General features: G+C 42.0%; 1 protein-coding gene across 2 annotated transcripts in view; it reads left to right on the top strand.

The window, feature by feature from the left end:
* SLC2A12 (solute carrier family 2 member 12) overlaps window positions 1–16223 on the top strand; it is a 54337-nt gene extending 38114 nt beyond the window's left edge. The window contains exons 3-5 of one of the 2 annotated variants that reach the window (XM_045865578.3): window positions 690–812; window positions 4150–4282; window positions 13492–16223. In XM_045865578.3, coding sequence (XP_045721534.1) covers window positions 690–812; window positions 4150–4282; window positions 13492–13645 — 410 coding nt within the window. In that variant the 3' untranslated portion in view covers window positions 13646–16223. Of the gene's footprint in view, window positions 1–689; window positions 813–4149; window positions 4283–5053; window positions 5364–13491 lie in introns of those variants that run through there. The other variant, XM_045865579.3, reaches the window with a different exon arrangement.
* Window positions 16224–16580: the final 357 nt, after the last annotated feature.

The raw sequence follows: 16580 nt of genomic DNA, 5'->3' as shown, positions 1-16580 counted from the left end.
GTTCTAATCCCATCAGGCAGGCCCTGTAATGTTCCCTGTCACTCTCAGATAATAAAGAGTGCTCTGATCAGTTTTGGTGCCAACAAGAGTCTTCTTTCAGAAATTCACACATTTCTTCAAGTATAATAATCAAATTTTGGGGCTTGGTTTAATTCAGAGCTGCTGTCCACTCAGCTTGCCCCCGGTCAGGAAGACCGGGTGGGAGCAGGGAGAGTAGCGGCCTCCTTTCCCCTATCTTCCTGGCTCCATTTCCTACCCACTCATTAGCTGTGATGTCGGACTTCTCCAAGGGAAGGGCCAGGACCCACAGCAGGGAGAGCCTGGGTCTAGTGCTGAGGCTCTGTGCTTGGCAGAGGTCCAAAGCTGCCTCTCTCATTGCTCCCTGGCAGGTGATCCAGCCACCGCCCGTCCCACTTGCATTCTCAGGCCTGTGTCATACACCCCTCCTTCCAGGATTATTGTCAGGCTCTGTCAGTATTTCTCCTGAATCCTTTCTCACTTGGCTGGTGATGAGAAGGAAGCGCATTTCTCTCCCCTCCTGCTGAGGAAGGACACAGCCCTGCTCTCCAACCACAAACCACGCAGGCCTGGGGCAGGGGGCAGGGTGCAGAAGGCAGAGGGCAGAGGGCTGGCCCTCAGTTTCAATGGGTTTTTGATAATTTTGCTGCCTCCCCTTCCCTTTCTTCTAGTGCCCTGGCTGCTACTGAGCGAGATTTTTCCTGGTGGAATTAGAGGACGAGCCATGGCTTTAACTTCTAGCATGAACTGGGGCATCAATCTCCTCATCTCTCTGACATTTTTGACTGTGACTGGTAAGGACTCATTGTTTTCCTCTAACACCTTTTGTGCTCTTAGGACAAATGTGAGGGAAGCACACTCACCTAAAGATCATTTTACTGTGAACGTGTTCAAAACATTCAAAAGTAAAAAGAAGGTACCTGATGTACCGACCACCCAATTTAATCATTCTTAATTCCTTTTTAACCCCACCTGCTCTTTCCCCAAATGATTTTGAGTCACATCCCAAACGTGATGTCATTTTGTCTATAAAATTTCCACATGGACCTCTAAAAGATAAGACATTTAAAAACTCTACCTGCAATATCATGATCAAGCCTAAAAATGTTAATAGTAATCCCTTGGTATCAAATATCCAGTCTGTCTTCCCATTCTTCCAATTGTCTGATAATTACTTTTTTATACTTTGCTTGAATCACAATCCAAAAACATAACTCACAGTTGATTGACATGTCTCTTATAATTTGTAGGTTGCATCTTCATTTCTCCCTCTTCCTCCCCATCTTTATATTTTTAATGAAGAAATGGGGTTCTCTGTTTCATAGGGTTTTTCCCATGCTGGGTTTTGCTGATTATAGTCCTATCACATGACCTTCTGTCCTTTGTGTTTCCAGTGAACTGCTATTTAGGTCTAGAGGCTTGAGCAGATTTAGATTTTTTCATTTGTTTGTTTGTAAACTCCTTCACAGATGATGGCGTACGTCCTGCCACAAATGTGCATCCTGTCTGTCTCCCACTTTGTCATGTAGGCTTCTGTGAGGATCATCGCCCAGATCCGTTATTTGCATTCCATCATTCCTTCTAAATTTGGATCATAGTTTCTACTTCTCTAAGGAGAAATTTCTTTTCCTTAGTTATTTGCCTGCCCTGAAGTATGAATCAAAGAAAAAAGGCAAGAGAAATGCTTGAAACTTTCTCTTTATTTTCTAGTTTCCCAAGTAATGAGGTAGTTCCCCAGCACCCTCCAAAATTGACCAATGAGCTCTTTCCTTTCTTTGCTCTTTCCTTCATACATGTATATGATATAAATATTAAATAATACATACAATATATAAATTTGGAAAAGTGGACATATACTCAAAAAGGTATATATCTATAGCACTTCTGAGTCTTATCAACCACTTTTTTTTTTTTGAGTACATCTACTTCTGGAAATTAACTTTTGGAGTTATTAATTAAGCATGGTTTGGGTTTTTACATAACATTTTAAATGTTTATATCCCATATTTTTAGAAACGGACCAAGACTGAAAAAAACAAAGGCACTGGTCATTAGCACCAACCATACCTATCCTACTTAGATCACATGCATAGACCTGTGACTTTTACCTTCACACACACACACACACACACACACACACACACACACACCCCTTTATCTGCTCTTTGATGTGGAAAAGAGAAATATAAAAGAAAACAATGGGGTGAGCACAGCATAATGTATAAACTTGATCAATCACTATGTCGTATACCTGAAACGAATGTAACATTGTGTGTCAACTATACTTAACATTTTTTTTTTTAATTAAAAAGCAGAAGAAAGAGTGGAAATGATCAGGGGTGGGAAAAGAGGACACAAATCTCTGGGAAGGATGGCTAACGTATAGGATGAGCTAATGCACATTCAGAAGTTCTCCTGCACTTAGAACAAATGCTGGGAAAGCATTTTCACTTAAAAATCCTGGAATGAACCTGTAGATGACATTCCATTGGGCTAAGCTTGAAATTCGGTACAGGTTTCTCCCACTATTTGAAACTAGAACGTCTCTAAGAAACCTTTCATGAGCCAAGATGGCATGAAGGAGAAAAGCAGCTACACTTCCTGAGGGCAAAAATCCTCTTTGGATTTCAGAAAAGCCAAGTGGCATAACGCAAACTTGCCCAACGCAGGGAAGTACTTACTTTCAAAATCTGTACTTACTTCCAAAAATCAATTTTCCAAGTAGAAGACGTAACGGTTCTGCTTGGCAGCAAGCCCTTGGACACCAGCCTTTTTCAGTGCAACTTCAGCAGATCAATAAAAGCAGAGTGTTCTGGGGAAACCAGCTCACTGGGCAGTGGTCACGATGCGGCTGCATTACGCTCAGCTCTGAGTAAAGTATGTTAAGAGGATTGTTTGGATCTTTTCAGAGCGCTGCTGTGTGTCCATCGTGGGAGGGCACCCGGATGGGCATGGGACCTGTGGTCTGCGCGGAACGGTTGCAAGAGTGCAGGGTGTTTGGCTGCGGCGAGAAGGTGGTTAATATGCTTAGATCTTTCCACGCTGCATCCACCACACTGCCTCACTACGGAACCGCTCGGTCAGTTCTCCTGACTGACCAGTGGGGACTGGTGGCTGCAGCCGTGAAGGGCTGTGTGCATGGTTTCTGGCTGCGGTCAGTCTGAGCCTGCGTTTGTGAAGAGCCAGCTTCTTCCCCGCTGCTCCCCGCCGGGCTGGACTTCCTGCTCCCCAGCTGAACCCCCCAGGGCTGGACTTCCTGCTCCCCAGCTGAACCCCCCAGGGCTGGACTTCCTGCTCCTGAGCCGCGGGCAGCACAATGCACATCGCAGGCTCCAGTGCATTGGGGGCCATCTCTTGCCACTTCATGTGCCTTGACCTGGGTCAGGAACTGCGAAAGGACTGTCCCTTTGGCTAGAAGTGGCCCTACGCTGGCCGGCGAGATCCAGCCGTGCCTGAGGGTGTGGCTTCTTGATGATGACTCTTAGCAAGCGAAGGCCTTGCCAGAGAACTGTTAGCACTTTTTTCCTCCGAATCCAGGAGGAAGCATTACAAACACGCTGCCCACTACTAAAAGGAAATATGGCCGACATGAAATGATTTATTTGAATAATCAGGGTAAAGAAGGGTGAGCTCATTTCAAGAAAAGTGCATCTGTGTCAGTGACTTTAAAAATGTCCACCAAATAGAAACCAAAGTGCTACAGCCATGACTCCCGAGGGGGGCCCTGTGAGGATGAGGAACCAGAGGAAATATTTTACCTTCTGCTTTCTATGCTTCTGTGTCATTTGAGGTCCTTTTATTTTTATTTTATTTTATTTTATTTTACTTTATTTTGCAATGAGGATGTATATTACCCTTTCGAAAAAAGAAAGCATGCTCATGAAGAAGATGGCATTGGGTTTACATTGTGATAGTCACAAGGCTTTCACAGAGAAAGCTGAGGTAGTCTGTAAAAAGGAAACTTACAGAGGTTGGCTATATTTTTAATTTGTGGTTGCCATTTCCCAGGATCCTACCAGCATGTTTGAAAATACACACGTTTTTATATATGCCCCAAGAATCAGCTGTCCACACAATGGGGTCAAAGCAACACAAAACACATTTTTAATCGGTCTCTTTTGTCCTTTGTAGATCTCATTGGCTTGCCGTGGGTGTGCTTTATATATACAATCATGAGCCTAGCATCCCTGGTTTTTGTTGTTGTGTTTATACCCGAGACAAAGGGATGCTCTTTGGAACAAATATCAGTGGAGCTGGCAAAAGCGTAAGTATTATGTGCACGCTGTCCCAACAATGCTCTGGTCAAAAAACTGCAGTTTTATAATTCAACCGAATAATGATCCAATATCTGAAATTATTTCAGGATATTCCCTTTGGCGTGAAACTGTATCTCAAAACATAATTTCAGTTTTTATGCCATGTGATGAACCTTGGTGACTAAGCTAAGGAATTAGAACAACCAGTGCTTTCTAACAGGTGAATCTTGCAAAGCTTTTTTCAGTAATGTTCAAAGAACCCCTCTCATCTCTCTGGGTCCCCTGCGCAGGAGGGCTTTTTTTTGGGGTTTCAGGTAAGTCTTGGAATGTCATGCTCAGCCTGCGCCAGAACCATGGGCCTCCTTCCTCTCTCACCGTGTAGGTCGTCCTTAAGCCCTAACCACCTATGAAGTCTCAGATGATCAGGAACACCCTTGCGTTTAAATGACTGCAATTATTCCAAATATGGCACAATCAAAATGAGTTTCAGAAAGATAAAGAGTTTCTCCTGTGGATAGCAGCTAGAAAGTTGGTTAAATACATTTCACGGAGAGAGATTGTTTAAGCAGCTTAATTTTGATGTGGGCTGTAGAAAACTCTTTCCTTTTGGTAACAGAACTCAGAGCTTTACGTGCTGATGAATTGTGGGGAAGGAGGTGATGCGCAGGGGCCCGGAATGAAGCGGAATTTGTTCTTCTTCCTAAGATTAATTCATTATACTTGAACATGTAGGGATACTTGTTCTTGCATTTTAATGGGAGGGTGCTCCTTATTTACAGTTTGTGAATTTCTTCTAAAAACACTTTCAATGGGCCAGAGAGAAATGATTGCTGCAGGAACTATGGGCACAGTGATTCTTCGGCGTTTATCTGAAGGAAGAATAAACCTGTGAGGTGATTTGATGGTCGCTATATGTGGACATATTTATTTATACTAGGATTTGGAAAACTTCCACTTTGTATTTTATACACTTAGAAGTGGTTTGCATTTTTTAAATATTTCACTTTAGCAAGCAGAAAGACTTTTCTCTTAATTCAAACTGTGAGTTAAATATCAAGTTGTAGGGTTAATTTTTAATATAGATAAGGCCCTGTTTTTTAAAAATACAATGAAAATGAAAGTCATTCATTTATGAGGAAGTATAATTGTCAGGAAGGTGACTGGACCCTTGGCCTGATCAGCACATTGCCTGGCTCTATGCAAGTTAAAGCCAACTGACTTGGTTTCTCAGAAAGCACAGAATCTGAACAAGACTATTAATTACTGATACATGATTCAAATAACTAAGAGCCTCAGACCTTGGTAACTCCATGCATTCATCTGGAGACTTGATTCAGATCAGGGCCTTTTCCAGGACTAAGATGCCAGGACACTAAAGACTTCCAAATCTGCTGTCCAGTCTTCATTTCTCATTCTGCCCTACTACGCGTGTTTCCCATCAGTTGCCTGTTTAGGTGTAACACACCATCCCCACACGTCCTGGTTTAAAATACATGACTTCCCATTTCCCAGGATGCTTTGGTTTGCCTGGGTGGTGCTCCTGCTCATTCCACCTGGGCGCCTTCATGGGTCTAAATCAGCAAGAGGGTCAGTCAGTCTGGATGGTGTAAGAGAGCCTCACCCGCGTGGATGAGAGTGGGTGCTGACTCGGTGGGGCACTTCTGTTGTTCTCCACGGGGTCTCGGCCTCCAGCAGCCTAACATGGCTTCCTCACATGGCAGACTCTAGGCAACATTCCAAGGCTGTGGAAGCAGGAGCTATAAGGCCCTGTGAAGTGTATGTTCTAGAAGTCACACTGCAGTGCATCCATTACTTTCCGATACCCTACAAGTCCCGAGGCCAGCCCAGTATCAAGGGGTGTAGAAATTGACTTACTCTCTTGATGGGATGAAGGACACAAATTTTTTTTTTTTAGTCACATTTAATCTACCACCCCTACTCTTTCTTGAAATTCTCTTTTAGCTCCCATGAAACAATTTGCTTTCCTGGAATCCCTCCTACCTCACTGGCACTTATCCCTTTATCTTTCCTTGTATTCCTACATTCTAATTACCACTGAAGATTTAGCCCAACATCCTTATACCTTAAAAGACAATGCAAATCCTCATCTGTGAAGTCCTGCATAAACTTAGCCCTGGAGAGCATTTCTTTCTCCTGGATTTTTAATATTTTCTAGTCCCATTTTCTTCTCTACTGCCTTAGCTGAGACTCTACTGGTTTCACCTCCTTAACTAAGTTACAATATTTTGGTTTCCAGGAATGGTCTCTGCCCATTATCCTTCCTATGGAACAATATTAATATTAATATTAATTAATATTAAGCTATACAGTGTCTAGCTTAATATTGATTCCTAGCAGATGATCAAAAAGTATTCAGTGCTCAATTTGATAACTTGTGAATGAGGCCAATGCTGAATTCATTGTGTGTGGGGGGGATTAGATCATGGATAATGGTGTAAAGCACAACACACTTTGATCCGTGGGTCATAGGATGTGATTTAATCTACAGTCTAATACAGCCTTTGCAAGGGGAGGAGGAAGAGATATGTGGGCAGGTGAGACATTCTGGCTTTTCCACACCACTCCCTTCCCCACCACTTCAGATGTTATCTATTCAACTCTTTTTTGACCATCTACTAGGCACCAGGCACTGTATTAGGAAAGAACTGAGGATATAGGCGACAAGGAGTCCCTAGCCTCTTTCCTTCAGGAGGCAGGCAAGAAAACAGACCACTGCAAATATTTATCATTGTTGGCAAGCACAAAGGAAAATCACATATATTGGAGGATGTCATTTATAAAATATTCCTGAAAGAGATAATACCAAAGCAGAATCCTCAAGGAATGATCTGGGCAAAGAGGAGTATGTGGGAGTCAGAGGATAATCACATGCAGAGGCCAGTATACTCACTGGTGGGGTCTGAAGAGGATGGGTTCTGGGTTGGGGATTGAGAGATGAGTCCAGAGTGCAGGGTAGAGAGCAGTCAGGAAGGGCCTCGTCCATCTTCATAAAGAATTTGGATTTTATGCTGAAGGCAGTGGGGTACATTTAAAACAATAGGGCAGGGGGGAAAAGTTACCCAATTTTTAAAAGAGGACTCTGGCAAAATATAGAGATTGGAAGGGGGGCTGCTGAATGAGGAAGACCAAAGGGAGTTTGCTGAAGAAATTGGATGGAAAACTATGGAGCTGAATGGCGTGCAAGAGATGGAATGAAAAGACTCGGAGCTGGATTGGAAAAGACGGTTGAGGAGAAAGAGAAAATTGGGATCTTTCTCGAGCCTAGAGAACTAACCCCATATACAATGGGGACAGCCACTGAAGTAAGATGAGGAGGAGAAAGAGCAGGTTTGGGAGGCCGGAGTCTGGTGGGGGTTCAGGGGCCACACTAAGTTCAGGTTGTGCATACTGACTGTGAGGTGCCTATGGGACATGTGAGTGGAAGGGAGAAAAGACCACTGTACGTTGGAAGCTGGTCCTCAGCACATCCGTGAGTGCCTATGTAAGCCGGGGCAGATCCACATTTTGTGGAGCCTAAGCTTTTGAGGGCCCTGTTTAAGAAAAAAAAAATGCAAATTATGAATACAAAATTAGATGTGACTATGTGGGTCTTGGAAGAGGCTGTGAAGTGAGGGGCCCCGGGCTGCAGTGTCTTTGGTCTTATGGTAGGTCCTCCTTGTGCACATGCACTTTTTAACTACCTGTTTATTAGCTGGGGGAGTGAAATTCCTTTAAAAATAAAGGGTTGTTAAAATTCTTGTGAACAACACTAACTACAAAGTTGAGGCAGGGAGAAGCAATTATGAATGAGCTGAACGAAAAGAACGACCTACTCTATTATCACCCCTGATCACGTTCTTTTTTAAAAAGTCTAACTTGAAACTGGAATGAATGTTTTGGAATTAAGGTTAAGAAACTTTTAGATCTATTTTTCATATGGGGCTGTCGGAATCTATCAAACCACAAACCAAGTAAAAATTTGAGGACAAATCTTAAGAAAAGCCAATCTTTCTATCTAGTAGAGCCCTGGAATAAGACCTTCCCTAGCAACCTATGATTTGGCTATCTAAAACGCAACAAAACTTACTCATTCAGAAATGGGGTGAGGAAAGAATCTGTCTAAATTAGTAACTTTGAATTATGAAATGTTTTTGAACGAAACACATTTCTGTTACTTTTGAGTCATGCAGTTATTCAAATTTAAATCCAAACCTCTAGTCGTAAACTGCAAAGGAAGGGAAATCCAAAAGCCCAAATACTGGCAACCCTAGACGGGTGCTGGGTGTTGAAGAACAAGAGCAGATACGAGGTCTGATGCAGAGAATTATAAAAGATGAGGGCGCAGAATAATCCTGCAGGTGAAACTCCCAGCAGCAGTGAAGGTACCTACTAAGGTGTGTGTTGTGAGGCAGAGAGGAAATAGTTGTTTTTGGAAAATTGGCTGACTCCTATTTCTGTAGTACTATAGGATATAAATATATATATATATATATATATTTTAGATTTTATTTATTTATTTGAGAGAGAGCGAGTGAGCACAAGCAGGGGGAGGTGGCAGAGGGTGAGGGAGGAGAAGCAGGCTCCCCGCAGAGCCGGGCGATGCGGGGCTCCATCCCAGGACCCTGGGATCATGACCTGAGCTGAAGGCAGACGCTTAATGACTGAGCCACCCAGACGCCCAGCAAAGGCTTTTATTTATTTTTTATTTATTTTTTTAAAGATTTTATTTATTTATTTGACAAGAGAGAGACACAGCAAGAGAGGGAACACAAGCAGAGGGGGTGGGAGAGGGAGAAGCAGGCTTCCCGCGGAGCAGGAAGCCCGATGCGGGGCTCGATCCCAGGACCCTGGGACCATGACCTGAGCCGAAGGCAGACGCTTAACGACTGAGCCACCCTGGTGCCCCCAAAGGCTTTTAAAGTGGAAATGTAAGTAGCCTGAATCGTGTTAGCTGGCTAAAGTATGTATGAAGTAGATATGTTAAACAAGGTTCCCTGGAGGGAAATGTCAGAGACAAAAATAAAAAGGAAGATAAAATACCTAATGGTATTGAGAAGTTATCCAACTAGCTCAGTATATGCGGGGCCTGCGGAAAGCCCAAGGGAGCTTGCTGGGACACAGAAGCTGAAGTGAGCTCAGAGACTGTGTTAAGGGAGTCTCCACAAATTTAGGAGTTAATGAAAAGAGCGAGTCCAATTTTGTCACCAGGGGAAGAGAGAGTCCTGACTTGCATATCCCAATGACTTTCTAAGGAGGAAGAAAGGAAACAACTTCTAATGTGAAATTAACTTCTAAGGCGATACTACATGTAGCTTAACATTTTCCTTTCTCATGTTTGGCGTTCGGTTCTTTTACTTCCATTTCTGCAAGCCCGAGAAAAGAACCTTCTTCCAAGGTTGTTAAGTTTCTTATAAAATAAACAGTGACTCAGCTGAGAGGTCAGAAAAGATTTCAGCAATAATGTAATTTGAAAGGATTTTATTTTGAACTTCTGCCCTGCCAGCGACAAACTCAAAATGGGGTGTTGGCCATATTTGCTATTTCAGCTGTGACTTTTATGCTTTTTCTTATTTTCGGAAATATTTTAGTTCTGAGACTTAGGTTAGTTTTTACTTCTAGTAATTTATTGTATGTGGTCATTCCTTCCTTCCTTCATCCAAACTCACTTGTTCGAGAAATATTTACTGAGCATCTAGTATGTGCCAGGCACTCACTGTTCAAGGTGCTACAGCCACATCACTCAGCGAGCAAAAATGCCCCGAGAATTAAGACATGCCGATAAGATAGGGAGTGATTACGAGGCTACTTCTGATCGGGTGATCTGAGAAGGTTATTCTGAGAGGTAACACTTAGGATAAAATCTGGGTGACAATAAGGAGCCAACAATGATAGGGCAAAGGAGAAGTGGAGCAGAGAGAACAGCTAGCATGAAGGCTAATCCGAAACACACTTGACCTGTTCCAGGAACAGCAAGGCCAGGAGGCTGAAATCTGTGAGATTTAGTTAGAAAGTTGGTAGAGACTAGCATGCAGAGCCCTGCAGGCCAGCAAGTTTGGATTTCATTCTTTTTTTTTTTTTTTTTTTAAGATTTTTACTTATTTATTTGAGAGAGAGAGCACTAGCAGGGTGTGTGTGTGTGGGGGGGGGGGGTGTAGCAAAGGGAGGGCAGAGGGAGGAGCAGACAACCTCCTGAGCAGGCAGCCTGGATCATGACCTGAGCAGAAAGTAGATGCTTAATCTTAACCGACTGAGCCACCCAGGTGCCCCTTGGATTTCATTCTAAGTGCAATGGGAAGCTACTAAAATGTTTTAGCAGGGAGTGACGTGAGCTGATTTACATTTTGAGGTGTCCCAAGTGAGCCCCTGCAGTCACACAGCTGAACATGGCTGAGAAGGCACCTAAGCGCAGTGTTGGGTTTTTCTCACTTTAAATCGTGATCCTTGGGGTCGCCTGGCTGGCTCAGTCGGTTAAGCATCTGCCTTCAGCTCAGGTCATGATCCCAGGGTCCTGGGATGGAGTGGGCTCCCTGCTCAGCAGGGAGTCTGCTTCTCCCTCCTCCTCTGCCCCTCCCCCCCGCCTGTGCGCGCGTGCTCTCTCTCTCTCATCTCAAAAAAAAAAAAAAAAAAAAAATCATGATCGTTGACCTCAAGTGGCCTTCAGTGCTGCCTGGCAGTCACATACGTCCCAGGCCTATTAACTGCTTGTCTCCTAGACGACTGCTCCATTCCACCTTCTCTCTCTGGAAACCTCCCCACCTCCTTAGCCCTGTTCACTCCCACTGATGACCTTGTCTCTGACTTCACCGAGGAAGTAGACACAATCAGAAGGGAACTTCCATAGCCTTACACACCAACCCACACATTAGTGTTTGTATCTAAATACACCGTCATCCTTCTGGGTTCTGTTAGTTCCACCATTCCTATGTGAGGCCAACCACTTCATGCTCTTCCCCATCCCTTTTCCAGGACATTCTCCAACAGTTTTCTCTGCTCAGCCCAGCATCATGCACATTTTACCTCTCTACTGGATCTCGACTTCTCACCAGCATGGAAATCGTGTGATTCCGCCCCCCCCCGCCCCCCGTCTTAAAAAAAAAGGAAATGGTCTTGATTCCATTTTCCCCTTTAGCTTGTGCTGTTTCTCTGCTACCATTTATAGCAAAGTTCTGGAATATTCATTGTCATCAATTCCTCTTTCTCCATTCTCTCATGAACCTGCTCCAATGAGACTTTTATGGCTATAAACCTAGTGAAATTGCTCTAACATCCCAGTGACCTCTACATTGCTAAACCCAGTGGTCAGTCTCATTCCTCATCTTAATGGCTAGCGTGGTGATCATCCCCAGAATTGGACTTAGGTGAGCATGACCTCCTTCCTGAAATACTTGTTTCTCTGCCTTCGGGGACCCACCTCCTGGTTGTCTGTCAGTCACTCCTTCAGCATCCTCTGCTGGTTCCATCTTATCTTCCCACTATTTTAAAGTTTTTGTGCCCTAAGGTTTAGTTCTTAGACCATTTCTCTATCAGCCTCACTGGCTTATTGATCTCAGATAGTTATTCAATGAATGAATGAATTGGATATATGAGTAAGGCAATGAAGTAGTTAGGATGACATTTAAATTTTTAGCCTGAGAAATTGCATGGATGGTAAGATAGGGCAGCCAGAAAGAGAACTAGGTTTCAGGGATGGAGAGATGTTTTAGATATATTCATTTTGAGATGATCATTAGGAAACACTTATTTTCACTTGTCTTCTGCAATATCACACTTCCCTGCTTTTCCTCCTATCTCATTAGTCACTCTTTGGTCTCCTTTGCTTCTTCCTTCCCCTCCTCTACACCTTTAAATACAGTAGTGCCCAGGACTCAATCCTTAGATCTGTATCTATATTCACTTCTTAAGATCTATCCCAAAGGCATTATAAGCCATAAAATGAGGACTCCCAAATGTATAGCTCCAGGGTTTGGCCTTTTACCTGACTTTCAAATTTCCAAACCTGCTTACTTAACATCTTTGGTTGGAATGTCTAATAGGCATCTCTAGCTTAACGTGACCTACACAGAACTCTTAATTCTCAGTCCCACTCACCCAAATGCACACACATTCCTCCGCAAACCTTCTGCCTGGGGGTTGTGGGGAGGGGCTCCTCAGGCCAGACGCTTGGGATTCATCCATGATAATCCCTACACCTCACATCTGTACTAAATCTTGTTAAATCTGCTAACGAAACACACCATGAACCTGACCCTTTCAACTAGTGCCATGCTCAGTCCCAACCACCATCTTTTCCTTGGACTAGACGAACCTCTACACTGGTCTTCCAGCCCCTGCACCCTCCAGTCTATCCTCGATACAGCAGTTGATCTTTTAAAGATGTCATTCCTCGGCTCAAAATCCTGTGGTTCAAATCACACAAATCTAAGCTCATCTCGTCGTTCATGTGTTAGCCATGATCTGACTTTTCTGGAAACAGTGCTTCCAGTTCTTCACAGGGTTTCCTCCTTATCAGTTTCTGATCAAATGTCACCTCTTTAGAGTGGTGCCAGCAGTACGATAGCCACCTCCCACCCGACTGTTTTCATTCTTCTTTCCTCTCCATTTTTCTCATTAGCACTTTTAATACTTGAAATTATATGCTTATATACACTTGTCTCCTTTATTAAAAGGTAAGGTCCTTGAAAGCATAAGTCTATACTCAAGTAACTGATTAAGTGACAGGAAAAGATCTTTGAAAGAGGTTCAAAGGTGGCCTTACTTTGTTTTTAAAAAACGTAAAATCCTAGGGCATATTTTTATGCTGATGGAAATAATCCATAGAATTTATTAATGCAGGAGCAAGCGGATAATGCAGAAGGCAGACTACACAGACATAAATATAGGCACATTGGTAGAGTTTGAGAAGAGGAGAAAAATAAAATAGGATCTGAGCCATTATCTCCATTAGTTCTATCCTTGGACTCTGCAGGTAGGAATGCCTTGATTTTTCTGGGAAGTCACCCTCCCCACCTTACTCTTTGAGTGAGAATGACCAAAGTTTGGTGGTACACGGAATTTCATGATACATCAAGGCTTTGCAATAAAAATGTCTTTTTGGCTTAGTTAAGACATTAAAGCCCCAGGGTGATTTAAAAAAATAATAGCCTGTACTTTTTTTTTTTTTTCCCCAAGTACTATAAACTAACAGTGACATTTTCATTAGTGCCTCTTTCTCTTTCAGGAACTATGTGAAAAACAACATTTGTTTTATGAGTCATCATCAAGAGGAATTAGTGCCAAAACCGCTTCAAAAAAGAAAACCCCAAGAGCAGCTCTTGGAGTGTAAAAAGCTGTGTGGTAGGGGACAACCAAGGCAGCTTTCTCCAGAGACCTAATGGCCTCAAACCTTAGAAATGTTGATAAAGTAGAAGAACAATCCGAAGGGTGTCTTTGTACCAACACATATTGGCCACTCCCATGTCTTCTCCTTTGTGTTGCTGAGCTAGTTTTAGAGACACCCTGAAATTATAAAGACCACCTTTAACCTCCACCTCTCGAAAGGTAAATGAGGTACAAGATCCCATGATCCCTTTCTTACTCTGCGTAGGATACCAGGTGAAACACATACTGGCTGGTTCAGTACTATGCACTTTTTTCACAGAGCAACCTTTGAAAAACTATGAACTAGTAATGCGATCAACTTTTGCCTTAAGGTATGTATGTACAGAGGCCGGTGGCAGCTTTATGACTCAGACACTGAAGTGGCCTGAACACGAGCTTATGGTTTTTTGCCCACTACAACAGTACTTGCACTGGGCCTTCTGTAAAAAAGAACCAGGACACAACGTGGGTAATTGCACCTCTGGTCTAGATTAGGAGAGGATCCTGGCTAGGATTTCAGTGATAATTCCTAACTGTAGTTCAACAGGTACAAAGATTATGCAGCTGCTTTTATGAATTATGAACTACAGTGTAATGCCCTTTTATGAATTTTATGTATAAAATATTAAAAGAAACAATTCTGCAATAGGTTGAGAAAAGTAAACATTTTCCCACCCATTTAAAAAAATACGACTAGAAAGGACAATTTCAAAATGCTGGGACCATTTTTATTTAGTAATACCTGTTAGTAAAACCTTAGAAAAGGAGTCAGGCCATTAGGTTATTAATCCAAATCTCTAATCAATTAGGTGTGAGTTATTAAGTCAAGCTTATAAAACCCTCTCCTTGGAAGGCTTTCATGATGACTTAATAGTGATCCATAGCTTCCTGCAATTCTTTGCACTCCTCAGGACTGTCACTACCTCAGGTTATGGCATGCGGGCTAGCACTGATGCGGACTTTCAGATGACTGCAGATGTAGTGAGTGACATTCAGGCATCAGGACAACTCCCTCACCATGTTCTTCTTTAGGATGAAATGGAGGTCACCAACTGTACCAGAAACTTGGGTTTTTCCCACACAACAATGAATTGCTCCCTTCTGTATTTCTCCAGTTGAATATTAGGACTCGGTGAGGTATTTTACCGATTTGGATATGATGACAGAAAATCTGCAATAAAGAATCTCAATCTACTTAAGTAGTGACCCATTAAATTACTATTATAAGCTATGGGAGACACCACAAAAACTTAAAAGCATGAACAACCTAACTTGAAAAAGAATAAAACATTACGATTGGCCTAAAGAAAAGAGAACCCCTAAGAGCCGAAACCCTCTGTTATTTAGACTGGAATTTTCCTATTGACCCCTAACAAACTGTCCCAGTTTGGTGTAAGGGTATATGATCTAGGAATTCCCCTATAACAAAATGGAAAGACTATAAATCTATGTAAGTAATAGTGAAACTGTATTAGCAGAGACTCAGGAGAATGGCTGAAAGTCCTGATTCTGAAATGTATTACATAAAGATTGGCAGGGGAAAGTTACAAGGAAGGGAGACTTGAGATCTTCTACCACAGCACATTTCCTATGCAAGTTAGAGCATGTTTTCTGTTTTATTTTGGAAGGAGAAGGAAAAGTGTGTTCTGTAGAGGATCAGTTTAAGAAATTTATTATGAATCCTCAGTGGAATTATATGTGGAGCTGATTTTTAAAAAATCAAGACAGGTAATCAATTCGAATTTTTTTCTTTGTCAAGCATCACAGATTGTAGGATATTTAACAAAATTGTTACATGTTTCCTTCAAAGTTCAAACACTGTATATCTACATTAGCAATTTCTTGTTTTAGCCATTCATCATAAATGGGTAGGAAATTGTTCATAAACTTAGGAGGTTTATCACTAGTGATTTCAACTTCAGTATCTTAAACCCGCTTGTATTTTTCTATTATCCTGAGTCTGTAACTAAATAATTCTGTCTTCAAACAAATTTTTACCCAATACACCCCTAACCAGAGCTTTTTGATTTTCAAAAATAAAAAAAGGGGGAATACTTATCATTTGTATGTATATATTCACAGTTTTTATTTATAAAAAAATTTACAGCACTTGTGAAGAGCCAGCAGAAGACATCAGACACGCTCATTCTTACCAGCTTCGTTAAGTTTAGTGGGTTATCCATGACACTTTGCCAGGTGACGCTCACACAGCAGCCCTGAAACCTGACCTGGTTAGATTGTCTTTCTTCCTCTTTTCTGAGAAAGCATTTTGATGAGCTACTGATCTACCTACTTTTCAAGTCACTTGAATACTGAAAATACAACATCTGGATCTGCACCTTGGCCATATAATCATGTTTTCCGCCTTTTCTGTATTTCTTTTTTTTTTTTTTTTTGGGTGAACATTTACAAAACAGGTCACTTATTACTGTTGATTAAAGCTAAGTGGAAAATCTCAATTTTTAAAAATAGTCTCCCAGAACCTGTGACTTCTTCACCGAATTGTATCCTCTATATTTTATGAGGTTTACCCTATACTGCTGGATCTTAAAATGAAGCAAATAAACACAATGTAAAAGAAAAAAAAAAAAAGAGAGAGAGAATAAGAGAAGTCTGAAAATAACAATTAAGTCTTTCACAAGAAAGAAAATATAAAAGCCAGCCTTTGCCCCCCGATTTAAGAGTGAGAGGCACAGTAGGGGAAGGCATCGAGAGAAAAGAAGATAAAAATAAATATAAAATTATGTATGTTGTTCAGTGCAGTATGTAAGCTAGGTTTGGAAGACTTTATAATATGATCAGGAAAATGAACTAGAACACGGAGGACAAGACGTTGCAATTTTTCATGAAACTTTCAAAACGTTTTGAAAATTCAGGTTTTCGTGTTGGAATATTGTCTCTATTAAGTTACTGCTAAGAGGCTAATTGGACTCACCACTCAGCTTTATT

This window comes from Mirounga angustirostris, unplaced genomic scaffold, assembly GCF_029215605.1.
Source record: "Mirounga angustirostris isolate CCGP_5_RB_7025 unplaced genomic scaffold, mMirAng1.0.hap1 SCAF_8, whole genome shotgun sequence".
Classification (NCBI taxonomy): domain Eukaryota; kingdom Metazoa; phylum Chordata; class Mammalia; order Carnivora; family Phocidae; genus Mirounga; species Mirounga angustirostris.
Note: the sequence above shows the minus strand (reverse complement) of the source record. Positions and strands in the feature narration are given on the sequence as shown.